The sequence below is a fragment of the Notamacropus eugenii genome, chromosome 1, assembly GCF_028372415.1.
Source record: "Notamacropus eugenii isolate mMacEug1 chromosome 1, mMacEug1.pri_v2, whole genome shotgun sequence".
Classification (NCBI taxonomy): Eukaryota; Metazoa; Chordata; class Mammalia; order Diprotodontia; family Macropodidae; genus Notamacropus; species Notamacropus eugenii.
Window position 1 is genome coordinate 247,414,892 of NC_092872.1, and position 27,417 is coordinate 247,442,308.

General features: G+C 35.7%; 2 protein-coding genes and 1 pseudogene across 2 annotated transcripts; 1 reads left to right on the forward strand and 2 right to left on the reverse strand.

The window, feature by feature from the left end:
- Positions 1 to 5,497: 5,497 nt before the first annotated feature.
- Positions 5,498 to 6,349, forward strand: LOC140524905 (CCR4-NOT transcription complex subunit 7 pseudogene; annotated as a pseudogene).
- Positions 6,350 to 8,644: 2,295 nt separating this feature from the next.
- Positions 8,645 to 9,577, reverse strand: LOC140524913 (olfactory receptor 13A1-like). Its single transcript, XM_072639785.1, has one exon. The coding sequence runs from the start codon at positions 9,575 to 9,577 to the stop codon at positions 8,645 to 8,647; it is 933 nt and encodes a 310-aa protein (XP_072495886.1).
- A 16,171-nt stretch (positions 9,578 to 25,748) lies between these two features.
- Positions 25,749 to 26,678, reverse strand: LOC140524918 (olfactory receptor 13A1-like). The gene has a single exon (XM_072639798.1). It carries the CDS (start codon positions 26,676 to 26,678, stop codon positions 25,749 to 25,751), a length of 930 nt encoding a protein of 309 aa, XP_072495899.1.
- Positions 26,679 to 27,417: the final 739 nt, after the last annotated feature.

Sequence of the window (27,417 nt, forward strand, 5' to 3'; positions counted from 1 at the left end):
GAAAATGCAAGTGCTAAATTCTTCTTTGATTTACATGACAGTAAGGAACTGATGTAACTGATGTTTGGGGGTTTATTTTACCCTAGTGAATTAACAAAGTGAATTGACTGTAGTGATAGGGTGTTGGAGTCTGAAATAGACAAGCCTCTAAGGTATGCTAACAGAACTAACACAAATCATTACTTCTTTTCATCTTAGAAATTAAACAAAAACATAGCAGAATATAAAAACAACAATCAAAATAAAAATCTGCAGGATCCCTAAAAAAACTTGATAAGTAGTCCACCAGAAGCTTGCAAGTGAGGCTTTGTAAACTAAGACAAATGTTTGTTCTACAAACGCATACCTGAAACCATACATGAAAATTCTAAAAAATATATGATGGAAGTTGAGCAAGAATAGAGACAGAACTGTGGCCTACAACTCCCTGAATATAACTTTAATTTGTAAATGCTGGAGAAGAAGCTTATTAATAGGTGCTGCCATATCAAGTATTCCAAATTGCCCAAGTATTTGAAAAAAAAAAATCTTTCAAAGCATGGTAATAAGACTTAGAAGAGTTTTAAACCCTATGACACATCTGCATCATTCTATCTACTCTACTTAAGATATCCTAAAGATAATTTAACTGAATTCTCAGAAGAACAGTGTACATTCTAGTAGCAATATTTAATTACAAAAGGCATTGAGTTTTCTGCCTGCCCAAAGGTCCATAACATATTTAATACGAAAGAACAGCAACAACATAATTACGTGGACTTAATATCTGTATTCCATCAATGAAAACAATAAAGTGATGATGATAACAACTTTTAATTAGACGTAAGCATTATTTAATCCTTAAATTTTGATTACTCATTTTGTCAATTGTTTCTTTGCAATCCTATTTGGGATTTTCATGGCAAGGATAATGGAGTAGTTTGGCATTTCCTTCTTCAGTTTGTTTTACAGATGAGGGACAGAGTCAAACAGGCTTAAATTATTTGCCCAGGGTCACACAGCTAGTGTCTGAGGCTGAATTTAAACTCATCAAGATATTTGTTCCTAACTCCAAGTTCAGTGCTCTATCTACTTTGCCAACTAGTTGCCTAGGTCTTACATATGTAGAGTAGAATTAAAACATATCAATAACAGAATGGCACAACAAATGGTCTTTTCTCCCCAGTACTGTCTGTATTTTAATTATACTATAGCAATGAACAAGCACATAGCACATCAAAGTAAGCAGGAAATGTACAACCTCATAGAAGACATCTCCCAAGAGAGGGTCATGGCATTATGTATACAGATGGAAGTACATGAGGACAACGAGAGGGTTGGGGAGAGCAAATTTCACAGGAAATGAGATGGCATTTTGTTCACAATAGGAAAGTTGCATTATCAGAATAGTATTTATTGAATAAATAAGGGCACTGCTGTAGCATGCTCTAGACACCAAGAAAATACACAGTATTTATGGCAATCGTGCTTTTTCCATGAGTGGGTAAAGAAGCAGTTCAGATGTGGTACACAACATGAAGAAGTAAAGAAGGGTCATAAGCACATGACTGTGTGAAGCGCAAATGTATGTATGTGTGTGTGTGTGTGTATGTGTGTTTCCTCCTTCTACCACTTCAGATGATAGTGAGGTTAAAATATCAGTCGTTCTTCCCTCCCTGCCTTGTTTAAATAGATGGGTACTTGTGTACTCTCATTATGTAAGATGCTTTTCTGTTACCTTTTTTTTGCTCTACTCCTGCTCCTAAGTATTAATTTCCCCTTTTGTTTTCTTTCTTCTAAGATCATCAATACATAACAGGTTCTCTCAGGCTTTTAGACCAGACCCTCTCTATGAGCACTGATGATGATAAGGTACAGAAAAAACACTTGTATTATTCCTCCATATTTTAACATAAGTACTTTTCCTTCTTTTGTTTCATATACACGCATACACACTTATATATGTGTATATGTATACCTATTTATTATTTTTTAACTCCTGTGTTTGAACTTTAAAGATTTCTAATGGTTATTCTTTTCATTAGGAATCCAAATTTTTCAACTTTACTATTATATTTTTCTAGGTAACTTGTCTTTTTGTCAAAAAAAGTAAGATTATATCTAGATATTGACATATTTTAAAAGGAGAGAGAAGAAAACCAAATACCTAATATCAAAAATGAAAAGGGGGAATACACCACTAGCAAAGATTAAATTAAAGTAATTATAAGAAATCATTTTGTCAATAATAGGCTAATAAAATTAACAGTTTAAGTGAAATGGAAGAGCATTTACAAAAATATAAATTGCCTAGAATAGCGGAAAAGAAAACAGAATATCTAAATAGACATTTTTTAGAAAATGAAACTGAATAGGCCATAAATGATCTTTGTGAGAGAAAAAGACCAGGACTAAATGGATTTCCAAGTGAATTATATCAATCATTTAAAGATCAACTAAATTTCAATATTAAATAAGCGATTTGGAATAATAGACAAAGAAGGGGACTTACAAATTCTTTTTATGATGCAAACAGGATACTGATACATAATCCAGAAAGAGTAAAAACAGATGAAGAAAATTATAGACCAATTTCCTTAATGAATATGGATGCAGAAATCCTGAATAAAATACTAGCTAAAAGATAAGTGTGTTTTATACCAGGAATGCAAGGATGGTTTAATATAAGGAAAATTATTAACTTAACTGATTATATCAGTCATAAAATTTTAAAAATCATATGACTATATCAATGAATGCAAAAAATGTTGTTTGATAAAATTCCATCCTCATTTTAATTCAATGAACTTAAATGTGCTTGTGTAAATGAATTTTTCCTTAAATTCATTTTTAAAATTAACTAAATCCACCAGCAAGCATTATTTGCAATAGTGAGATACTAGAAGCCACCTCAGTAAGACCAGGTGTGAAACAAGGATGCAGACTAACACCAGTGTTATTCAATACTGTATTAGAAATCCTGGCAATAACAGCAAGAGAAAAGAAAGAAATAGATGGAATCAGAAGAGGGAATGAAATAATAAGGCCATATCTTTTTGCAGACAATATGATGATATACTTGGAAAATCCCATAGACAACTAAAAAGTTAGCTGAAACAATAATTTTAACAAAATAGCAGGATATAAAGTTAATCCACATAGATAATCAGTATTACTATATGTCACAAACAAAACTCTGAAAGATAAGATAGTAAAATAAAATACCCCATTTAAAATAACTTTGGATAGTATAAAATACCTGGGAGTAGACCAGTCAAAATAAACCCAGGAATTATATAAACAAAATTATTTTTAAAATATGCAAATTAAATTACATTTAAATAATTGGAGAACTATTTATTGTTCCTGTCAAGGCAGGACAAAATAATAAGAATTAGAATTTTACCTAACTCATTTATATATTCAATGCCATTCCAATTACATTACCATTTTTTTTGCTCAATAAAATTCAGTTGGAATAAAATTTATCTGGAAAAACAACAAGTCAAGAATATCAAAGGGAGTAATTTTTTCAAAATGTAAAGGAAGGAGATATAGCTTTCCAAGATTTTAAACTATATTATAAGGCAGGAATTATTAAAACTCTCTGGTACTGGCTAAAAAATAGTAAGTTAGATAAATAAACTAGGATAAACATACAATTTGCAGCAGTAAATAAATATACTAGCCTTCTATTTAATAAGTGTAGAGACTTAAGTTGTGGGGGTACGAATTGATAATGTGGTTTGAAAGTTTTTAGAGGGGACAGAGCCAAGATGGCAGAGAAGAAAGACACACATACTCTAACTCTTCCCCAGTAGCCCATAAAATACCTGTAAAAAATGACTCAACAAATTCTAGAGCAGCAGAAGCCACAGCATGACAGAGGGAAAGAGAATTCCAGTCCAAGGTAGCCTGGAAGGCTGACAGGAAAGGTCTATTGCACAAGACTAGGAGTAGAGTGCAGCCCAGCCTTGGCCATGTGGCCCTGGGAGGAACAGGACCAGAACAGGCCTCAGGGGAAGAATCCCCAGTAGCAGCAGTGATTCTTGGATCCCTCAACTCACAAATGCCCCAGGTAGCTACAACAGTAAGTGGGGAGGACTTTTTCAACTGGGTGAAAAGGGAGCAGTGTCCTCCCCTAGCCCCAGGGGCAGTGGCAGCAGCCACTTTAAAGTTTAAAATTAAGCTGTTAGGCATAGAACTTTAGACCAACAACAATAAGTTAGGGTCCTTTAATTCTTAGTAATACTGTGGAGACAATTAGGTCAAGAGCTCATGAAGGTAGCAACAAAAATATTATTTGTGTCTCAGTTGGTTAATGCTTAAAAAAAAAATTCTTTTGTGGTCCATATTGCAAATGCTTTAAAAAGAAGTATTACCCGACCAAAAGTTTGAATTGTTTTATCTGTTGTAAACTTTGTTAAAAACGAAAAATTAAAATAACAAAAAGAAATTATTTGCTTACACGTAAATCTGATAAGCAATATGTTCCATGTTCTTCAAATTTTCAGGTATTATTGGCTTTATATCTATATCTTGTATCCATTTTGACCTTTTTTCGGTAAATAGAATAAGATATTGGTCTATGACAAATTTCTGCCCTACTGCTTTCAAATTTTCCCAAAAATTTTTTGCTAAGTAATTAATTCTTAGGCCAAAATCATGTCTATACACTTGTCAAATACGTTACCAAATTTATTTGCTGTTGTAATGTATATGTCTTCTCTGCTCCATTGACATACATTTCTATTTCTTAGAGAGTACCAGAGAGTTTTGATAATTATTCCCTCATATTAGTTTCAGATCTGGTATTGTTAAATCTCCTTCCTTTGCATTTTTATTAATTTCTTTGATATTCTTGGCTTTTTATTCTTCCACATAAATTTGTTGTCATTTTTTTCTAGTTCAGTAAAATAATTTTTGGTAATTGAATAGGGATGATGTCTAACAAATGAAGTGGTTTAGGTAAAACCCATCAAATTGGAACTGGTCCTATGATTTTATTAATAGAGAGAACATTCAGGGAGGAAACCACCTCCATCAAGGCAGATCAAAGCTTACTCTAAAATTTCCTAGCGTGCTAAGAAGTAAAGGGGCTTACTATGAGCTGTAGAGTCTGCATGTGTAAGACACTGAAATTAAGCCTGGGTTTTTTGTCTCCGAGGTGAAATCAAGCCTCTGTCAAGAGAGAGAAAGATGATATATAAATACTAACAAAAGCTAAATGTGACCTGGAAGAATACTGAGTTCTTTCTATTACTCTTGTAAAAAGGAGGAGGAAAGGTGACCCTGTGTGGCTCCCTCATCCTCTTCTCCTGGGCCAGTGAGAAGTGTCCATGGAGCTGTGGCTTAGGCTTGACTTCCTGGCATGGAGAAGACAGAGGAGGACAAAGATGACATCAGCACTAGCGGAGGTACAAAAATAAAGGATAAAAAAGCTTAATTTTTAAGACGACTCTTCAATCAAGTGTAATACTTTGGTTCTTGTTGACATTTAATCCACTGTGTCCCCACTATGCTAGCATCAACCATAGATCACAGCCAAAGAATTTATGAAGTTTGAGCTTGCAACCTGGATGAAAAGATGAAGAAAATTCTTCAGGTTATACGGCAGTATAATTACGTTGCCATGGACACCGAGTTTCCAGGTGTGGTTGCAAGAACCATTGGAGAATTCAGAAGCAATGCTGACTATGAGTGCCAGCTTTTGAGATGTAATGTAGACTTGCTAAAGATAATTGAGCTTGGATTGACATTTATGAATGAGCAAGGAGAATACCCTCCTGGAACTTCAACATGGCAGTCCAACTTCAAGTTTAATTTAACGAAGGATATGTATGCCCACAACTCCATAGAGCTCCTAACAACCTCTGGAATGCACTTAGAAAGGATGAAGAAGAACGGACTGAGATGCACCATTTTGCAAAACTTCTCCTGACATCGGGGCATTGTGCTGTGTAAGGGGATCAAGTGACTTTCATTTCACAGTGGTTATAACTTTGTGTAATTAATCAAAATCCAACTCTAACTTGCCCAAGGAAGAGCTGGTCTTCTTTGAGATCCTCTAACTGTTCTTTCCAGTCATTTATGAAGTCAATTACCTTACGAAGAGCTGCAAGAACCTCAATGGTGGTCTACAGGAGGTGGCCAGGCATCTGGAGTTGGAACAATAGGGTCACAGCACCAGGCCAGTTCCGATTCCTTGCTGATAGCAATGGCCTTTACTAAAATGAGAGAAATGTTCTTTGAAGATCACATTGATGATGCCAAGTATTGTGGGCACTTGTATGGCCTTGGTTCAGGCTGCTTCTATGTGTAGAATGGTACAGGGAATGTGTATGCAGAGGAGGTCAGCAAGCAGTCATGACATGAGATGGATGGACAACAGGCCTTGACATTTGGAGCTACACATGTGCTTGCATATAGATTTTATCTCCAATTTAATCCCTTGGACAGTAGACAATAAGGCTTTTTCTTTTTTTTACCCTGCCTTTTCCAACCTTTTTTATTTTGTCTTTCAGTACTAATTATGACCATTCCTTCCACAGATCCTGATAAGTAGAAGAGTCTTCAGGTTAAATTTGGCTACATAATTAACCCATCTTTTAGCAAGCATGTGTGGCCAAGGGAAATATCTGTATCACACTCAATCTTTTGGTAAACATATCTAGTTGATTTTACTTTATACACACAGCTCTTCCCCCCAATTTCCAGATTAAAATGCACAGACTGTAACTTATTACCCTGTTTCATGTCTGTCCCTTCCAGTATGCAAGAGTTTTAACTGTTTGAGATTGTGGACCATCAATTTTGTACTTTAGAGAGTGACTCAGATCCACCGTTTTAATAGAAGTTTGGGTTGTCCTTGCTGTTAGCCTCAAAAGTGATCATTTGCCAGTTTTACACAGCACTCTTGTTTTGAATCCATGGAACAGAGGCTATTTACTGTACTGCAAATTGTTGACTTGGCAAAGCTCTCCTCAAAGGGAAAGCTGGGCTCCTGAAGAGTTTAGCCTCCACTCTCTGTCCCTGGGGCTTCAGAACCTCACTCATCATGCCTAGTGGCTTTGGGATCTGTCTGTGAATGGGCTTTGGGACTGAAGAAGGGCTTCATGGAAGCTTACTGCCTGTATGCCAGAGCGGCCAGCACCCCTGTGGCACAGCTGTGCCTTTGCCTCAGTCTGCTTCCTTGCTTGCTTGTACCCCTCGCCCTTCCCAGTGATATAGTCTTATTTACCGAGTCCTTGTTTTGGTGACTCCACAAGTCACTAAGTCCAAAGACAGCAACGCACCTTAGGTATGTCTTATACCAAATTAAATTAGAAGAGACGAGATTATACTTTGGTAGTTGCTACAAAGACAAAAAGGATTAAGAGATATTTTGTAAAACAAGAAAAGGACAAGAAAAGTTAGAGTGAACACAATCACCTAAGGAGTATAATACTTGTTTATTTTGTGTGTATATCTTTGCAATATATTTTCTATATATTGGCAAATACTTTATCAGCCATGTAGACGGCAGCATGTGAGCAGGCCACAGCATGTGAAGGAAGACTTTAGTAATGGGTTAAATTAAATGCTACTCAGAAATAATAATGAACAGCAAGTCATGGTGTGTGTGTGTGTGGGTGGGTTACCTGCACTTAACTCAAGTCATATTAGCTTTTTTCCAGATTGGCTTGTTCCCTTGTACTTTGACATTCTTGTCTTGTTGAGTAACATTGCAGCAACTGGGTGGTCCTTCTTCAAAAAAGTTATTTGCAAAAGAGAAGGCATTATTCTGCTGAAACTGCTGAACATATTCAAGGACACAAAATATGAAGTTATAGTTCAATGTCATTTCTTCCCCTTTTCTGTTTCTTTGAACCAACAGAGAACTCTTGTGTCCTTAGGATGGATCCTCATGATTTATGAGACAGTTCATGGAGTGAAAGTTCATTTTTATGTATCATGTTGGAGTTTAAATAGAGCAATAAGAACAAATTTACTTTGCTCACCACAGTGTCATAACCAATCTTAGAGATTTAAAATCTTTGCAACATGAATTTTTAAGGTTGAAAATATAATTTTGCCTTGAACTATAGAGCTATATGACCTGTTGTACATGGTAGACAAACCCAAAGTATAATTGAGCTACTGATGACCTCATGAAAACTTTTGTGTTCCTTAGTTTTTCACAAAAGGGGAAGAAAAACAAATTAAGACTTTGAACTTTTCTGTCAATTCATTGAATATATATTTGCAATAATGTGTATTTTGTGTCTAGTTTGTATTCTGCTAAATCAATTGGTCTTCTTTAAAAGTAGCCTCTTTTGGAATTATCTAATTTTGTATTTGTTGTATAATTTTTGATAATTGTTTTTTGCTCTTTAAAATATGAGTAAAAAAACTTATAAAGGGGAAAATGCTCAGTCATAGAGCTATAACCTAGATAACAATATGAAGCTGGTAGCAACTATTTTAATTCAAAATATTGCTTTAAAGAAAATCAGTTAAGCTCATAAATCTAAGCCTTGTAACCCCAAACATATATGATCATGGTAAACATCAAAGGATATTGTCAGTGCAGATCATTTTTAAAAAGTTGCATTTTCTCATTGATAGGCATAAATGGGCTTATATCATACCTCTACCCAGTATGAAGAGGCTTAAAAGTCCCTACTTAATTTCTAAAGGATGAGAAGAGCTTCCTAAGGGCCATTTTGACTTCCTTGTTCCTTAGAGTATAGATCAGAGGATTCAAAGTTGGGCTCAGCATAGTATACAAAACACCAGCCAGTTTACTCCTCTCTGGATTATAGCTACAGATAGGACTTATATAAGCATAGAAAACAGCAGTATAATACATAGACACCACAATAAGATGGGATGAACAGGTAGAGAATGCTCTCTTTTTTCCTTCTGATGTCTGAATTTTCAGGATGCTAGAGATTATAAACGCATAGGACACTAAAGTGAGAAAAAAATTTATAAAACCATAGAAGGCATCTGCCAAGACAGTCATGACACTGTTAATATAAGTAGAAGTACACGAGAGCAGTAAGAGAGGAGGGATCTCACAGAAGAAATGAGTGATTACATTGGGTCCACAGAAGGACAGTCGTGTCATCAGACCAGTATGTATAGAAGAATTGAAGGCACAGATGATCCACACGCCAGCTGCCAACATGTTGCAGAGTGTCTTGCTCATCATAGTGCTATAATGCAGTGGGTGACAGATGGCCACATAACGGTCATAAGCCATGACTGTGAAAAGAAGCAGTTCTGATGATGCAGACCAAGTAAGGAAGTACAGCTGGGTCATGCAGCCCCCATAGGAAATGGTGTTCTCCTCTAAGATCAGTCCCTCTAACACTTTGGGCAAAATGGAGGAGGTACAGACAATGTCCATTGTAGCCAAGTTGAACAAAAAAAAGTACATGGGGCTGTGGAGGCTTGAGCTGAGGATGTTGGCTGTGATGATCAGGACATTGCCTGTTAAGGCCACCATATACAAGGAGAGGAAACAGCCAAATAATGGAATCCAGAGTTCTGGGTGTTCTGAGAAACCCTGGAGGATGAACTCTGTCACCTGTGAGTTGTTCCTAATGGCCATTGAGTTGGGAGGGTTTTCTGGATCAGACAGGAGGTTCTTGGATTGGCCTTTCAAATCTTAACCAAACTCTGACTGTGATTGGGGATAACATCTAGAAAATAAGAAGAGATTTGATAAGTGTTTATGCATGATTTAAAACTCACATCACCCAAACTATGGGTTATCTTTCACAATGAGAACACAAGAGTATAGAACATGAAAGCTTCCTCATAAACTCATTGCATAATTGGATCCCTAAAATTAAATCTAGAATTAATCCATATTAACACTCTCATTTTCCATTAGGTTCTCTTGCTTTGTGTGTTCTTTTCATCAATTACATATGAACCAGTTTCTTCTCTATACACTTAGACTCTAAACCTTCAGTTACTTGGTTGCACATTACTTATATTTCCAATTCATGTCAGCATGTGAATTATTGTTATATTATAGACATGATATGCACATATATGTATATATATTCACAAATATATGTACTTATACATCATATATACAAATATGCTTTATATATATGTACATATACATATACATATACATATATATATATGAAATGTGGTACACAGTACATGAAATCAAAAGGTTATGTTAACATATCTCATTCCCTTCCTGAAGTTTGTGGTCTACTAGGTTTCTCATAATTATTTTCAGATTTCAAATCTTTTTAACTGAATCACCTTGGGAAATGGGTAATATCTTCAGTATTCTCCATTCTATGAGAGAAAAAAACAGATTTTATGAGAGATTTAGCAACTTTCTCCAGATTCCTAAATATATTAAAGCTTCAGACATGCAGAGAGCAGGGTTTACATTATCTTTTAGGATACCCTTCATACTTTGGTATGTACTATATCCACAGAAGGCGCTCAGTAAATACTGTTCTATGCATTATCTCTTCTGTTTCTATCTCTTATTCAATCACTTCTGCTCTCTCTCATTCTTTGTCCCTCTCCTTATTATTTAAATGTATTTTTCTGCAATTTGGAAGTCCAACTATAATATTTTCCCCATGAAACTAATCTTTATATGCTCCACACAGTCCTAATCAAGTAGTTAAATACATAATATAATGAGACAATAGGGATGTGAGATGTAACGTCCTAATATAGTCATCTACTATCCACACTTTTCATTTTGAAAGTATTGTGTATTGTTTGGAAACATGCAATTAATAAAGCATATACTTACTATACCATAAAGTTATCATAGTTTATTTGACAAATGTTCTTCTCTTTCCCTCAGTTAGTGGTGCAATGGATAGAATGCTAGGCTTAGAGTCAAGAAGACCTGAATTCAAAACCTGCCTCAGAGTCTTAACTACATGCATGATCATAGGAAAGACATTTGACTCCAACTTCCTCAACTGAAAAATGTGGATAACAAGAACACTTATCTCACAGGGCTGTTTTGAAGATCAATTGATAAAATATTCACAAAAGTGCTCAGCAAGATGTCTGGCGCATAACAGATAATACATAACTGTTTATTCCCTTTACCTCTCCTTCAGGTAACAGACTTCAAAGTCACCCTTAAGACTATCCAGGAAGAAGGGGAGAGGTAAAATGGCAGAGGAGAGGTAGCCATCCAAATGAACTTTCCCAATATTTTCCTGCAAATCATTCTAAAATAACTTCCCAAATTGAACTTTGGAGTCGTAGAACCACCAAAAGCTCAGGATAAGATATTTTTCCCAGACAAGGATCACATAGGAAGTCAGCAAGAAAGGTTAGTGACAACAGGGTGGGCTCTGGCCTAAAGAATATATGCTGCTGCTCCTGTGGTAGGCGTTGGAAACAGCTGCAACAGTAGTAGAAGCAGCAGAAGCAGCTTCAAGAGCCCTCATTGCAGAAATTGTAAGGGGGTCAGACAACTGGTCAGAAAAAGATTGCCAGGGTATATTTGCTGACCCTGAGTGCAAATGATGTTGATTGTCCTTTCAACTGCTGAAACTTAGGTCTGGGTTGTAGTACCTGGACAGATAGGAGTGCTGGTGGTCAGTTACAGGGGAGCACGAATACTTGCCAGAGTTCCAAGACAGAGAGGAGCACTAAAAAGGCAGCTTCAAGAGAGCAAGGGCACTCCTCACAGTTCCAGGGCCAAGAGGAACACTAACCCTTGCAGCTACAGGGAAGGAAGGAACCTCCTGGGTAAAGACCAGAGTGCCAATGAGGAAGATCAGTGACAATACCTCTTCCCAGATCACAACACTTTGGAAGTACCAAAAATTGCAGACCATCAGAACTATCTTTGAAAACAGTATTACAAAAAAGCCTGATAATTGAGACAATGTCTCCCCAACCACAGGTAAGAAGAGACTAACTTTAATATAACATTCAAAGTCAAGAAATAAGCTGGAAAAATAAGCAATTAAAAAAAACTTGACCATAAAATATTACTAAAAGGAAGGGAAAACCAAAATGCAATCTGAGAAGACAACAGTGTGAAAAGAGTCACAATAAATGCTTCAAAAAGAAAATGCTAACTAGACCCAATCCCAATAAAATTTTCTGAAGAATATGAGAGGTAAGAAAGGCAGAGGAAAAAGTGGTGAAAGAACAGAGAACAATGTAAGAAAATTACGAAAAGAGAATCGGCAGCCTGGTCAAAAGAGACACAAAAAAATTGAAGGAAATGCCATCTTAAAAACAAAATTAACCTAATAATAAGAGGCACAAAATTTCAGTAAATAGCTCCTTCAAAAGTAGAATGAGACAATGGAGAATCAGATACAAAAATTCATGGAAGAAAAAAAAAAACTCCTTAAAAATCAGATGTGACCATACAAAAAGAAGTACAAAAAGTCACTGAAGAAGATAATCAATGACTCCATGAGACACCAAGAAAAATAAAATGAAGTCAAAAGAATGAAAAATAGAAAATTTGAAATATCTCATTGGAAAAACTGATCTTGGAAACAGATTGAGGAAAGACATTTTAAGAATAATTGAATTACCTGAAAACCACGATTTTAAAAAAGAGTCTAGACATCATATTTCAAGAAATTATATAGATAAACTACTGAAATATCTTAGATCCAGACATTAAAACAAAAATTAAAAGAATCCACCGATAAACTCCTGAAACAGATACCAATAAGATAACTCTCAGAAATATTATAACCAAATTGCAGAAATCCCATGTCACTGATAAAAATATGACAAGCAACTAGAAAAAAAACATTTGGAATATCATGGAGTAATAGTCAGAAACTAAAAAAAAAAAAAAAAAATCAGCTTCCAAATTAAAGAAGTAGAGGATTAAAATATGATCTTCTAAAAGGCAAAAGTGTCAGGAATTCAACCAAAAATAACCTGCCCAGGAAAAAATAATAATAATCCTTTGGGGAAACAAATGAATATGTAAAGACAGAGGACTTTTAAGTACTCTTTGTAAAAAGACCAGAGATGAATAGAAAATTTGGCATTCAAACACAAGATTCAGGAGAAGTATAAAAGGAGAAATGAGAGAGAGAGAAAAAGAGAGCAAAAGAAAGAGCAATGGGGGAGGGGTGTTATTAGATACTCACCAAAGCTAAACTGTTTGCTTTACTATATAGGAGGATAATGCATGTAATTCCTAAGAATGCTAACATTATTAGGGCAGTTAGAAGCAGTCTAGATAGACAGAGGGTATAGGTGCTAGTCAATAATTCTGGGATGTTACTAAAATAATGAAAGAGGTAAGAAAGAGATAGATACTGGGAGAAGGGTAAAGAAAGAGGTACAATAGGAAGAAAATATCTCACATAAAAGTGAAATGGATGTAAAAATCTCTTTTAGTGGAACAAAAAGGGAGGGAGGCTAGGTCAGTAATGCTCAAGCCTCAACGAAATCTTAATTAATTCAAACATCAAAGAATATATAGATATAGATATTCTCTCTCTCTCTCTCTCTCTCTCTCTCTCTCTCTCTCTCTCTCACACACACACACACACACACACACACACACACACACACACACACATATATATGTGTGTGTGTGTGTGTGTGTATATATATATATATTAGGAAAAGAAAGGAATAAAAGAAAGGAGATGATAAAATGGATGGTGGATTAATGAGGGCAGCAGTTAGAAGGAAAACAGAGTTTTGAGGAAGGACAGGATAAAAAGAGAGAATAAACAGAATAAAACATGATGGAAGAAAATACACAGTAACCATAATTGTGAGTGTGAACAGTAAGAGTTCACCAATAAAATGCAAGTATATTTAGAGAATAGAATAGAAATCAGAATCCTACAACATGTTGTTTTTAACAGACACACTTGAAACAGGAAGACACAGAGTTAAAAAAAGGAGAGAGAGAGAGCAGAATCTATTAGATGAAATATAAAAAGATAGGAGTAACTATCATGATTTCTGACAAAGTAAAAAGAGAAATAGAGATTGTTAGGGAAATCACATTTTGATAAAAAAAAAAGCAGCATGACAACAAAGCAATATATTTTTCAAAAATGTATACAATATAGGTAATATGGAAATGTTCTGCATGATTTTACACATATAATTGATCTCATATTGTTTGACTTTTCAGTGGGCATGGGAGGGTCCAGAAGGAAGGAGAGAATTTGGAACTTAATTTTTAAATAAACTAAACCATAAATACGTTTATTTAGAACATTTATGATTTCAGTGTTAAATTTTGAAGCAAAAAAGTTCTCCTTGAATTTAAAAAAAAAAAAGATATTTTTAAAACAGTAAGTCCAATTCTTAAAACTGAGGAAAATAAAACCCAGTGTGCCCAAAGAAATTGCCTAATAAGACAGCTAAAAGGAGAACTATACATCATATCACTGGACTCCTACTCCATGGAACAGGTTTCAAAATCGTTACGATGTCTCTCACAATGACTCCTGGTCCTTGAATATATTTCACTGGAGTATTTGACCTTGAGATCATTTAAATCAGCTATGCATGCAATTCAGCCAAGAAAATGTAAAAGAAGATAATTTTAAAAGAAAAAGTCCTTAGTTTCTTGTATTTTTAGTTACTCTATAATCAACCTATATGTTTGATTGTCATTTTACTCTGAGGTTGATGATGGATTATGGTTGTGGCCATTTCTGTAACAATGTATTCAGATTTTGGACAGAGTTCCATCTCTTATCTTATGGTGTGAGTTAAATAGGGTGAAATATAATGTGGATACATTTAGAGAATTGAGGATGAATTTTAAAACCCAATTTCACAAGTAAAAATGGAATTCCTCTATTTAGACAACATTTAAACTGGGTGGGGGGAGGAGGGCAAAGGGAGGGAGATTTTCATGAATTGATCAGTCAATTCATGTAACGTCAATATTAGGGCATGAGAAACAAAATCATGAATGTTTCCTTAGGCTTCATTGAGAGAGATAAATTATTCAAAGTAAAGAATTTTGTAATCATACTGATTTCTGAATATCTAATATACTCCACTTTTTTCCGAGTCCCACATTTTTGGAACAATATTAACAACTTGAAATTTATCCAGAAAAAGAGAAACCAGGATAATGAGTGGATAAAAAAAAATTGCATGAGAGTCAACTGAATGACCCAGGGGTATTTTCATGTAAAAGGCATACAGTTGAGAAAAAACGTGTCTTCAGATATTTGAAATATAGTCAAAGCTGTAGAAAAGGAACAAGGCTTTCACTAGAGAGGAAACCAAGGTGGAAGTTACAAGGACAGAGGTTTCATAGCAATTGAATTTTAAAACAAAAAGCACATTTCTTTTCTCGAATTTCAAGAAAAAAACCTAGTACATCTGCACTCACATCAATATAAAGAAAGCTTACCATGAATTAAAGCTTTTTGCAATCTGACCATATTCTCTCAATAACTTTTCTCATGCAATGTCCCAGGTCTAGTTCTTGACTAGAAATGCAGGGCACTACCTTATAAAATGATATGCCTCTTCATTTTCCTTTAGATAACTGTCATTTGAATTTCATAAACTTTTTAGTCTTCAAAGTTTAGTAAGCAGGGAACAAGGTCAGCAGACATTGGTATAGAAAAGATTATCTTTTCACTGCAGAGGGAAGGGGCAAGTAAAATTAGTGCCTGATGCACTGCAATCTCTCTTTTCCTCCTAATCAGTTCTGGGTATAACTCTGTTTTTGTGGCAGAGTGATGTGGGCTGCAATAGCAGACTGTGCAGGTGTTCTTCACCTTCTTTTTCTATTATAGATACCTTTGGCAATCTGGTGAAAGTTGTGATTCCCTTTTCAATATGTTTTTAAAAGAAGAAAATAAAATACGTAGAATGACAAACGACACTTTGTTTAAATCCACTTATCAAAATATTTGTTAAAACAAGAAAAAGTTCTTAGAACTCAAGTCTAAAAACATTTGAGAGTAAAGTTTTCCCCTAACTTTAGGTTTTCCAAAGCAAGAATTAGCACTTGAATTAACACTTATTGGGAAAGGTGCACAAGGGATAAACATTAGGGTGGAATAAACTGATACTTCTTCTACTTCAGAAATGCTGGAATTCTCTGATTAACATCCAGCTACTCTTTTCTTATTTAGAGAAACCTCTGCCTTTGTGTATTCAACTAAATGTATACACTTTCAGAGGATAAGGTTGTGTTTTGGCAACAGCACCCAATCTTTTCTCAGGAAAAAATGGGAGCCTGATAACGTAAGAGACTTCACTAAAGATTACAGTATTTCTGTGGCTACAACTCTGGACATTCTTCTTATGATAAAGTTTCCAACTCAAATCATCATCATCATCATCATCATCATCATCATCATCATCATCATCATCTTTATCATCGTCATTCTCACTGCAGGCATGACATTCTCTATATTTGCAAAGCTCGTCAAAGTTTACAAAGACTACACTTTCCTGGCAGTCTCAGAAATCAGTCTTCTGTCAGTACCAGATTCTTGGTCTCTGTGTGTAATACAGAATAAAAAAACATGACAGTACAAACATAAGTGAAGCCCTTGAAACAACTTCACCATCATAAGTTTTATTTGTTTCTTTGTTTAGGACAAAATATGGGATTTTCATTTACCTGAAAAAATTAAAATCATATGCTGACTCTTGTTCCATTATTCTTATTGACCTCTCTGCATGAAAAGTATGTCCTCATTAATGATGATTATGGTAATGATAGCTATTTCATGTATTTAGCACTCTAAGCTATATAATATATAATGCTTTAGTTTTATAAAGCACTTTACAAACATTATTTCCTTTTATCCTCTCAACAGCCCTTGCAAGTAGTTGCTATTATTATCCTAACTGTACAGATAAGGAAATAAAGAAGAGACATTTGCCCAGGGTCACACTTGTGGGGAGTGCCTAAGGCCAGACCTTAACTTAGTTCTGCCTAACTCCACATCCACTTACCTAGCTGCCTCTTGGTTACTGTTGATGTTTAAAGTCTGAGATCATATGGCCTTCCCCTACATCTTACCTTACAATAAGCCCATGTATGGGCATGATAGGGGAGTGAAAGAAATGTATGCAAATTGAGCAATGTCTTTGATAACTCCTGTGAAGCATAACTTTGAGAAATGTTTGATGATGACTGATTAGGAATACATCAGTATCATGATATTTTAAGCATTCATTAAGAATTTCAAGAAAAATGCACAAAATAATAAAATATTTCAAATAATCACTATGCATCCTATGTTATCCTGACAATTCAAAAGAACAGTATGCCTTAACATAATCACACATGTCTACTTACAGAATAAGTCTTCTGGTATAAGTTTTCTGGCTTCCTACCTTCAAGCAATCATAAAAATAAATCTTAAAAGCTATTGATCTGAGGAATAAAAGTTTCAAAAAGTTTTATTTCTTGAATAATACAGATACAGTCTTTTTATTCAAGTTTTGCTTACCCTTTAAGAAGATTTCAATTCATTAGACAGCTATGCATATTACAACTAGGAACCCTAAGGACAATAGTTCTAAGTTAAAACTCTAAGGAACAATTAAATTATCTCACTAGCTCATTCCAAATGTGACCTTTTGCATGTAATGTGTACTTTATGATGCATTTTGAACTACAGTCTCTCAAAGCTGAGAATATGTACAAAGAACTTACTGCTATAATCAATAAACTTAAAACAAAGTAACTATATCCCTTTGATATGATGGACAGAAGATTATTGAGTTTTTTGTTGTTTTGTCATGTTCAATTCTTCATGACTTTGGGAGGTTTTCTTGCAAAGGTACTAGAGTGGTTTGCCATTTCCTTCTCCAGCTCAATTTACAGATGAGGAAAGTGAGGCAAACAAGGTTAAGTGACTTGCCCAGAGTCACACAGCTAGTAAATGTTTGAAGCCAAATTTGAATTTAGGGCCAAAGATTGTGGAGGGATCAAGTGACTGACAGTATACCCTCCCACCACCACTGGAAGCAGAGAACTACTTTGACAAAGAGCTAAAAACTCAAATAAATGACTGGAAAAATGAGCGAAAATTGGAAAAAGAATCAGACAATAGTATCTTACTTTGGTGAAAAGGAAGCAAGATCAAAAAGGATTTTGAAAATCAAGTAAGACAAGTAGAAGAAAAATTTGGAAGAAAAATGAGAGTGATGCAAGAAAATCATGAAAAACAAATCAACTGGTTTCTAAAGAAAATCCCCCAAAATAGCTAAAGATAATAACACTTTAAAAAATAGACTAACGCTAATGTTCAAAGAGACCCAAAAAGTCAATAAGGAGAAGAATGTCTTAAAAAGAAGAATTAGCCACATGGAAAAGGAGGTCCAAACCTTCACTGAAGAAAATGATTTCTTCCAGATTGTAATGGAGCAGATGCAAGCTAATAACTTTATGAAAAATCAAGAAATTATTTTAAAAAATAACAAAGGAATGAAAAATAGCAGGCAATGTGTAATATCTCATTGGAAAAGCAATTGACCTGGAAAATAGACCTAGGAGGGACAATTTAAAAATTAATGGACTACCCGAAAGCCATGATAAAAAAAAAGAACCTAGACATCATCTTTCAAGAAATTATCAAAATAAATTGCCCTAGTGTTTTAGAAAAAGAGGATAAAATAAAAATGGAAAGAATGCACCAATTGTCTCCTGAAAGAGATTTCAAAAAAGTAACTCCTAGGAATATTGTAGCCAAATTCCAGAGCTCCTAGATAAAGGAGAAAATGTTGCAAGCAGCCAGAAAGAATCAATTCAAGTATTGTTGAAACACAATCAGGATAATACAAACTCTAGCAGCTTCTACATTAAGGGATTGAAGGGCTTGGAATATGATATTCCAGAGGCCAAAGGTGCTAGGATTAAAACCAAGAATCACCTATCCAGCAAAACTGAGTACAATACTTCAGGGGAAAAATTTGTCATTCAATGAAATTGAGGAATTTCAAGTATTCTTGATGAAAAGACCAGAACTGAGTGCAAAATTTGACTTTCAAACACAAGAACCAAGAGAAGTGTGAAAAGGTAAATAGGAAAGAGAAATAATGAGGGACTTACTAAAGCTGAACTATTTACATTCCTATGTGGAAAGATAATATTTGTTATTCTTGAGACTTTTCCCGGTATTAGGGTAGTTAGAGTAATTATATATGTATGTATGTGTATATACATATATATATATATGCACACATGTATGTACATATATATATATGTATGGCACAGGATGAATTGAATATGAAGGGATGATATCTAAAAAATAAAAGAATGAGGTAAAAGAGAAATATGTTGGGAGAAGGAGAAAAGGAGAAGTAGAATGGGGCAAAGTATCTCTCACATTAAAAAGACAAGAAAAAACTTTTTCAGAGGAGCGGATGGTGGGGGGTGAGAGGGAAAGAGTGAATCTTTCATCAGATTTAGTTTAAGGAGAGAATAACATGCACACTCAGTTTGATATGAAAAATTTTCTTACAATACAGGAAAGAGTTTTCTTACAATAAAGGAAAGGGAAGGGGATAGGCAGAGTGTTGGGAAGATGTAGAAGGGAGGGCAAATGGGGTAGGGGGTAATTAGAAGTAAATATTTTTTAGTAGAGACAGAGTCAAAAGAGAAAATAGAATAAATGGGGGTTAAATAGGATGGAGGAAAATATAGTCTTTCACAACATGACTGTTATGGAAGACTTTTGCATGACTATACATGTGTAACCCATATCAAATTGCTTGCCTTCTCAATGGAGGTGGGTGGAGAGGGAAGGAAGAAGAGATATTGGAATTCAAAGTTTTAGAAAGCAAATGTTAAAAAATTGTTTTTATATGCAACTGGAAAATAAGACATACAGGCATGGGGTATAGAAATACATCTTAAATTCAATGTGTCACAAAACTGGATATATTATCTTTCCCCTGGGTGTAATCCTTAATTCCTCACTAACCATCACCCCATATCTAAAACACTGTCATATCCAGTTGACAATTCCTAACATCTCTCATATGCACACCTTCTCACCTCAACCTCAACCACCTGCTACAGGCCTCATCACTTCATGCCTTTTAAAATAACCCTCTGGCTGATCTCTCTGACTCTAATCTCCTCCCTCTCCAGACCATCCTCCATTTAACTGTCAAAGTGATCCTCCTAAAGCATTTCCTAAAGGTCTGACCACAACACACTCTAATATCCTGTGGCTCCCTTTTACCTTGGAGAACAAATATAAAATTCTCTGTTTAGCTTATAAAAGTCTTTTATAATGTAACTCCTGCTGATTTTTCCACCACTAAACAATCTAGTGACTAAGGTCTTCTTTTTATTCCTTGCACAAGATGTTCTATTTCCTGCTAGTGCATGTCACTTACTATTCCTTATGCCTGAAATTCTATCCCCCTTCAATTTTGTTCCTTAGCTTCTGTAGCATCCTCTAAGTTTCATCTACAATCCCACTTTAGGAAAAAAAGCCTCTCTCCATTCTCCTGTAACACTAGTTGTCCGTAATTTATCCTGTACAGATATTGTCCGTATGTAGTCATTTGTATGTTATCTAATTAGACTATGACCATCTTGAGGGCAGGGACAAATTTTTGCCTTTCTTTGTATCTCCAGTGCTTAACAAAATACCTGGAACACAGTAAGCATTTAATAAATGCCTTTTGACTTGATAAAACTTGATTACATGACGATATCATTGTTGTTCGATCATTTCAACAGTGTCTGACTCCTTTTGGGGTTTACTTACCAAAGATATTGTAAGGGTTTGACATTTCCTCCTCTAGCTTATTTTACAGATCAGGAAACTGAGGCAAAAATTGTCTTGCCTAGGGTTATGCAACTAACAAATATCTTGGACCAGATTTGAAATGAGGTCTTCCTGCCTTGAAGCCAGGCTCTATATTCACGGTGCCATCTAACTGTCCCTATTTACATAAATCCCCTGCTCAAAAAACTTTCAAGGACTCCTTATTGATTACTAAGTAATATCCAAACTCCTTTACTTGACATTCAAGACCTTCTGCATTCTCACACCGTTTTGCCTTTTCAGATTTATCTCAATTGATTTCAATTCACATGCCCTACAATACAGACAAATGGGACTACCATCTGATAATATCGGTTCCCTGTTGAAAAATCTGCAATGGCTCCCTATTCCAGGACAAAGTTGAACTTGGCAATTGACCTTGTAACTCTTCTCCAGACTTATTTTGTAGTCCATGTTGAATCCAGACTTGTCTATAACGTGTTCCATGAAGTTGAAATTCTCATCTCCAGTCTACATTCCTTTGCATTGGTTGTCTCCCTTTATAGAATGCATTTTTTTCCTCACTTTCATCTCTTCAAATCCCTCAGTTATTTCTTTGGAAGCTCAACTCAAATGCCATTTGTTGAGCTCCCCTCCTGCTCAAAAACTATATTTACTCTCTGTGTACTTGTTATATCTTCCCAGTAGAATGTAAGCTTCTTAAAGGCAGTGACAACTTCACTTTTGTCTTTGTATCCTGGAGCCCAAGACATTTCTTATATTTAGTAGGATTTTAGCAAATATTATTCAGTTGAATTGAGTTGAATTGATATTATTTGCAATGGTGAGAGATGATATCATAGAATTATCAGAGAACTATTTGGGTGATTTTCACTGTAGGGAGGTAACTTCCAATAATCCTAATTTCTAATTAGACTTATGGAAGCTGAGGTTTAATTGACTGTAATACTGAGGGAGTGAAATAGACTTGTGTATGAACTTTTAAGTTCAATTTTGTAAATTATGACAACACCTGACATTTTAAAAGGGGAGTGAGGTAGATTACCTAAAATCACAACAGGTGAAAAGGGCCAGGAAGATGCCAGGATTGGCCCAGAGATGGAAATAAAATCACTCTTAACCAGTAAATAACTTTGAGGAAGGAGGGGATGACAAAGAGTTCAAGAATAAATAGGTTCCAAGAAAATAAGCAAGCATTAAGGGATAACAGGCTCTGCCCTTGTCCTAACTTAAATTTTGTAAGATTTCCTTCTTTGTGAAGAATCAGATTTCTAAAGCCAAGGGAGGCAAGAGAGAATAGGGGTTTGGTCTAAGCAAAACAGTTACTAGGAATAAAATAATTCCTTTATTCTAGGGTTTTTCCTGAATACAGGAACCATGCTATGAGAAATAGCTCAATCACCCCAAAGTACAAGTTCTCTCAACTTTCAATCATCCTTTTGAAGACAGTGAGGGGTTCGGAATTTAAAAATTGGATTTCCTTGCATGTATCTCCTCTGTTCTCCCCTTTAAGTGTATGGAGGAGGGGGAAGGGGTGTGTTTGAAGAGAAGACAACAGAGCTCAAAACATTTAGTGCATGATAGATTCCACTGAGCTCTGGTCAAAACACTAAGATTAGGTGAAATATAACAGATTCAGAGATAGGCAGAGTTGCAATAGAATATCCATTAATAAACATTAAATATTAGCTATATGCCAATTTGTTACTAATATTTACTGTATTTAAACACTAAGAATACAAAGAAAGAGTAAAACTAGGACACGCCCACAAAGAGATTACGTTCTAAATGGGGGAAAATAACATATATTTAATAGTACCATACAGAATACCCAGAGAGTGAATAAAACAAAAACTTGGAAAGGCACTAGTGTCTGGGATGACTGGATTAGGTTTTTACAGAGCTATTATGGTTTGGTAAATACATATCAAATATATTGTTTGTTTTCCAAACCAGACAGTCTTCCTCTTCTTTTCTGGGTCAGCATCCTGATGAATCCTCAGTTCATCTTTGATATCAAGAAGATGCCCCACATAGAGGGCCCCTGCTTAAGGACTCTTCTGGATCCTCCTGGTTTTAGAGTCATTATCAATAGTAACTGTTGCTGTTTCCCTACCAGCCTTTCTTTTTCTTGGCCTCATTAAAGGGCATTAAAAGGGCTACTTCTTAAACAGGCCTACTCAACGAATAGGCATTACCTCACCACAAGTGACTACCTGCAAAGACCTTGGCCTAAAGAGACCGAGGTCTCCCAGTGCATCCTAGGTCATCTCCAGTCATCCTGATGAATATCTAGTCACTGGATTCAGAGGGCTCTGGAGCAGAAGTGAGGATGGTTATCCTCAGCCCTCCCTCACTCAAAACAAACTCAAGTGCAAGTCATATCATTTCTCTGATAGCATGGTCTTCTTCAGCAACAAAGGATGAACACAAATCAAATATACCCTCTTAGAGTCGGAGGTTCTTGGACAGACTTCAAGCAGTCCATGAACTTGGAGGCAAAATACATGTATGTACACGGAGTGGAGGAATACATACCCTCTGTGGGGAGGAAAGGAAAAGGAAGGTAAGGAAAATCACTATAACTTAATAAAGACACATCAGATGAATAGAATTCGAAGATGGAGGAAGGGATGGCAGTATAGATATCTCATGAACCTCATATTTATCTGAATCCGAAAAAGAAAAACTGAACATAACTTTTAAATAAAAAGAGACAGAGATAAACACAGAAGATGGAAAGAGACAGAGACAAGAGAGGATGCATCAAATGAAAGCAGTAAGCTCAAAACAAAGTAGGAGTGGACAGTGATAAGGATGAACCAAGTTTTCCATAATGCTGTTTCAGAGTCTCTCTTCTTCTGTAGTCAGAGCTCCAGGGCTATCTTGATGATCAACCATTTTTCTCCTGCTTTCATAGGATTACATACACACATACACACACACACAGACACACAGACACACACACACACACACACACACACACACACACCATCTGGGCTCTGGATGCTGCTCAATACATGGGAGAGGTGTTGGTGGGAGGGGTAAGGAGGACAGGGTAGTAGGTAAGGTAATAGTCAAAAACAAAACTAACTCCAGGATCAAAGGGAAAGAAATAAATGGAGGGGGGGGGCAGGAAATAAAAGGAAGAAATGGTAAAAATCTGAGATTGGGGAAAGTCAAGAATAGAACAAAAAAATGAAGTGGAAACAGCCTACTTTATTTACAGATTATAAGTTTATTTACAGATTATAAGTAAATTCTTTCTTTACCACTTCCTTCTTGTTTCTAAAAAGGAGTTGGAAAGAGTGAAAAAAGGAGGAAGGATGGAGGAAACTATACAGTTTACTATCATAACAGTGAGCACAAATGGGACGACCTTAACTAGACAATGGCAGAAAATAGCAGGACAAATTAGGAAGCAGAATCGATTAATAAGAAATACTCTTGAAATATAATGATCCTCAAAGATGGACTGAATAAAAATGTGTTAGGTTTTAGTTAAACCAAAAAGGAAAACAAAAACATATGGTAGTGATCATACTTTGAGATGTCTTCAGCGAATATAGACATAAGAAAAAGAGATAAGCAGAGAAATAAATTTATAGTTAAAGATTGCAGAGATGATTACCTCAATACTTAAAATTAAAATATTAAAATAATTGACATTTTCTAATTCTCTAAAGCACCTTTAGAATAATGAATTATCATTTTTTTCCTTGAGAAAGAAAAATGTCTTTTCTGGGGGCACTCTTGACATGCTTATTTCTCAAAGTATAGATAAGAGTGTTCAAGGTAGGACTCACTGTAGAGTAAAGCATAGCTATGATCTTGCCTTACTCTGGGAAGTAGCTCGAGTCTAGGCTTACATAAACATAGGCTATGATTGAGTCACTACACTGAGGGGAGAGGGGAAGATAGAAAAGGTTTTTCTGTTATCCTCTGTTGTCCAATTCCTGTGATGTTGAAGTTGTTGAAGCCATAGAGCAGCATGGTAAACAAGAAATACATATCAGCAAAGAATATCAGCCATGATGCTCTTGATGTCAATTCTTTATTTGGAGGAGCAGGAGACAAGCAGTATAGAGGAGATCTCACAGAGAAAATGACCAGTGACAATTGGTGCATAGAATGACACTTCCAAGAAGATGCTGGTGTTTGCTCCAGTACCAAATGAGTTGATCCACTACACCCGCACCCTCAAAGTCATAGCCATGGAGAAACAAACTTACCTATCTATTATTGTTCTACGATTATGAAAAACAAAATCTGAGAAAGGCCACAAGCCAATCATAACCCATAACCATGAAGAGTTGGACCAGTATTTCAGCTTCTTGTCTCTAAGCGCTGCATCAAAAAAAAGGGGCAGGGGAATCTTGATGTTTTGCTTTGGTCCTGTGGGTTTTACATACTAAACTTCTCTTTATTTATTTGTGGAGCTACTTTGATATGAAATGGTAATCTTAAATGTAGTTAGAGATGTCAATGAATTGTGATTCATATTTTGAAAGGCATTCCATAGTCAATGAGATTAGAGAGCAATTTTAGGGATTGAGTACATTTAAATAAATGACTTCACTTTGAATTCACACTGAATTCACACTAATCTACTTTTTTATATGTTCTATTCAGGTTTTAAGATCAGACATTTTCTCTCTCATTTCCAACCCCTTCCCCCTTTCTCTGTCTATCTATCCATCTCTCTGTCTCTCTTATACTTTACCATTTCCATTGCTGAAAGAGCAAAAGGAGGAGAGATCATCCACCATGTGATTCTGCTCTACTAGACTACCAAATTTCCCTGCAGACCCTTTTCATCTGCATTTCCACTCAAAATTGATTACAGGGTTCTATAAACTGCATACTTATGGGTCCAAGAACAACTTATCGTTCATACTCTAGAACCTGAGATTATATAATAAGAAAAACCTTTGGGATATTAGAAAATCAATTAAAGTCTTAGGACTTCCCATCATTAGTATAAGAATACACCTTTCCAAATCAATCCAGTCCAGAAACTTATAAATTTGCAAGCCTTCACTTACTAAATTGAGGAACTTTTCTGAGGGCTTCCCTGACATCCTTGTTCCTCAAAGTGTAGATGAGTGGGTTTAAGGTGGGGCTAATGGCTGTGTACAACACAGCCACCACCTTTGCACTTTCAGGGGAATAGCTGGAGATAGGACTTACATAGGCATAAAACACAGTGCAGTAATACATAGTGACCACAATCAGGTGAGAGGAGCAGGTAGAGAATGCTCTCTTCTTGCCCTCTCTGGTCCGGATTTTCATGATGCTGGAGATGATAAAGCAGTAAGACACTATGGTCAGAAGGAAATTCAGAACTGAAAAGAAGACATCAGCAAGGACTGTCATGATATCGTTCACATACGTAGAGGTGCAAGAGAGAAGTAACACAGGAGGTATTTCACAGAAGAATTGATTAATGATGTTGGGGCCACAGAATGATAAGCGAATCATAAGCCCAGTATTGATGGTAGTGTTAAGTCCACAAATGCTCCATACTCCAACTGCCAGAAGGACACAAATTTTCTTCTTCATCATGGTGCTGTAGTGAAGGGGGTGGCAGATGGCCACATACCTGTCATAAGCCATGGCTGTGAAAAGTAGGAGCTCACCAGATACAGACCAGATGAGAAAGTATACCTGGGCCATGCATCCACCATAGGAGATGGTCTTTTTTTCTGAAACCAGGTTTCCCAACACCTTGGGAAGAACAGAGGTGGTGCACATGATGTCTAACATAGACAAGTTGACTAGGAAAAAATACATAGGGGTGTGAAGAACAGAGCTCCAAATGACCAGAACAATGATCAGGATATTCCCAGTGAGTGCAGCTGTATATAAGGAAAAGAAAGTGCCAAAGAGAAAGATCCTTAGTGGAACACTATCTGAGAAACCTTGAAGGATGAACTCAGTTATCTGTGTCTGGTTATTCAGCAACATGCTGTTCAGAGCAGAATTTTCTCCACTTTTTCTCTTGCTTTCTTCCAATATCAGTTGAAATAGTCACATAACTCTCTGGTTCTCTTTCTCAATTTGCTGAATTTTATGAGAAAACATATTTTTTTTAAAATTAATCTATGGACAACATACAGGAATAAACCAAGTGATCCAATAATTATTGCTTATATACAGAGAGAGAGAGAGAGAGAGAGAGAGAGAGAGAGAGAGAGAGAGAGAGAGAGAGAGAGAGAGAGAGAGAGAGAATTGGGGTTAAGTGACTTGCCCAGGGTCACACAGATAATAAATATGAAGTGCTTGAGGCTAGTTTTGAACTCAGATTCTCCTGTCTCTAAGGTCAGTGCTCTATCCACTATACCACCTAGCTACCCCTTTCTCTATTCAAAATATTAAGCCTCTTTTACTATGATTTTTCAATCCTTCAATGCTGTTAAAATGTTGCTTCATGTTTGTCATCCATATTATCTTTCTCACTTTTGTTTTATCTTATTCAGAGTATGATTATAACCCCCAATAAAATTTATAGAGGTCACATTTGGGGAGCAGACATGGAAAGAATTTGGACCACTATAATACTTGTCCACCATTTTTGTCCACAAATAAAAACTCAAGTATTCTGTCAGCTTGGCAGTTTTCCAAACAATTTACTTAATATTTTATTTTCCTTACAGAAATATATATTTGGAACTTCACTATTTACTACCTCTTGGCTATAATTTAT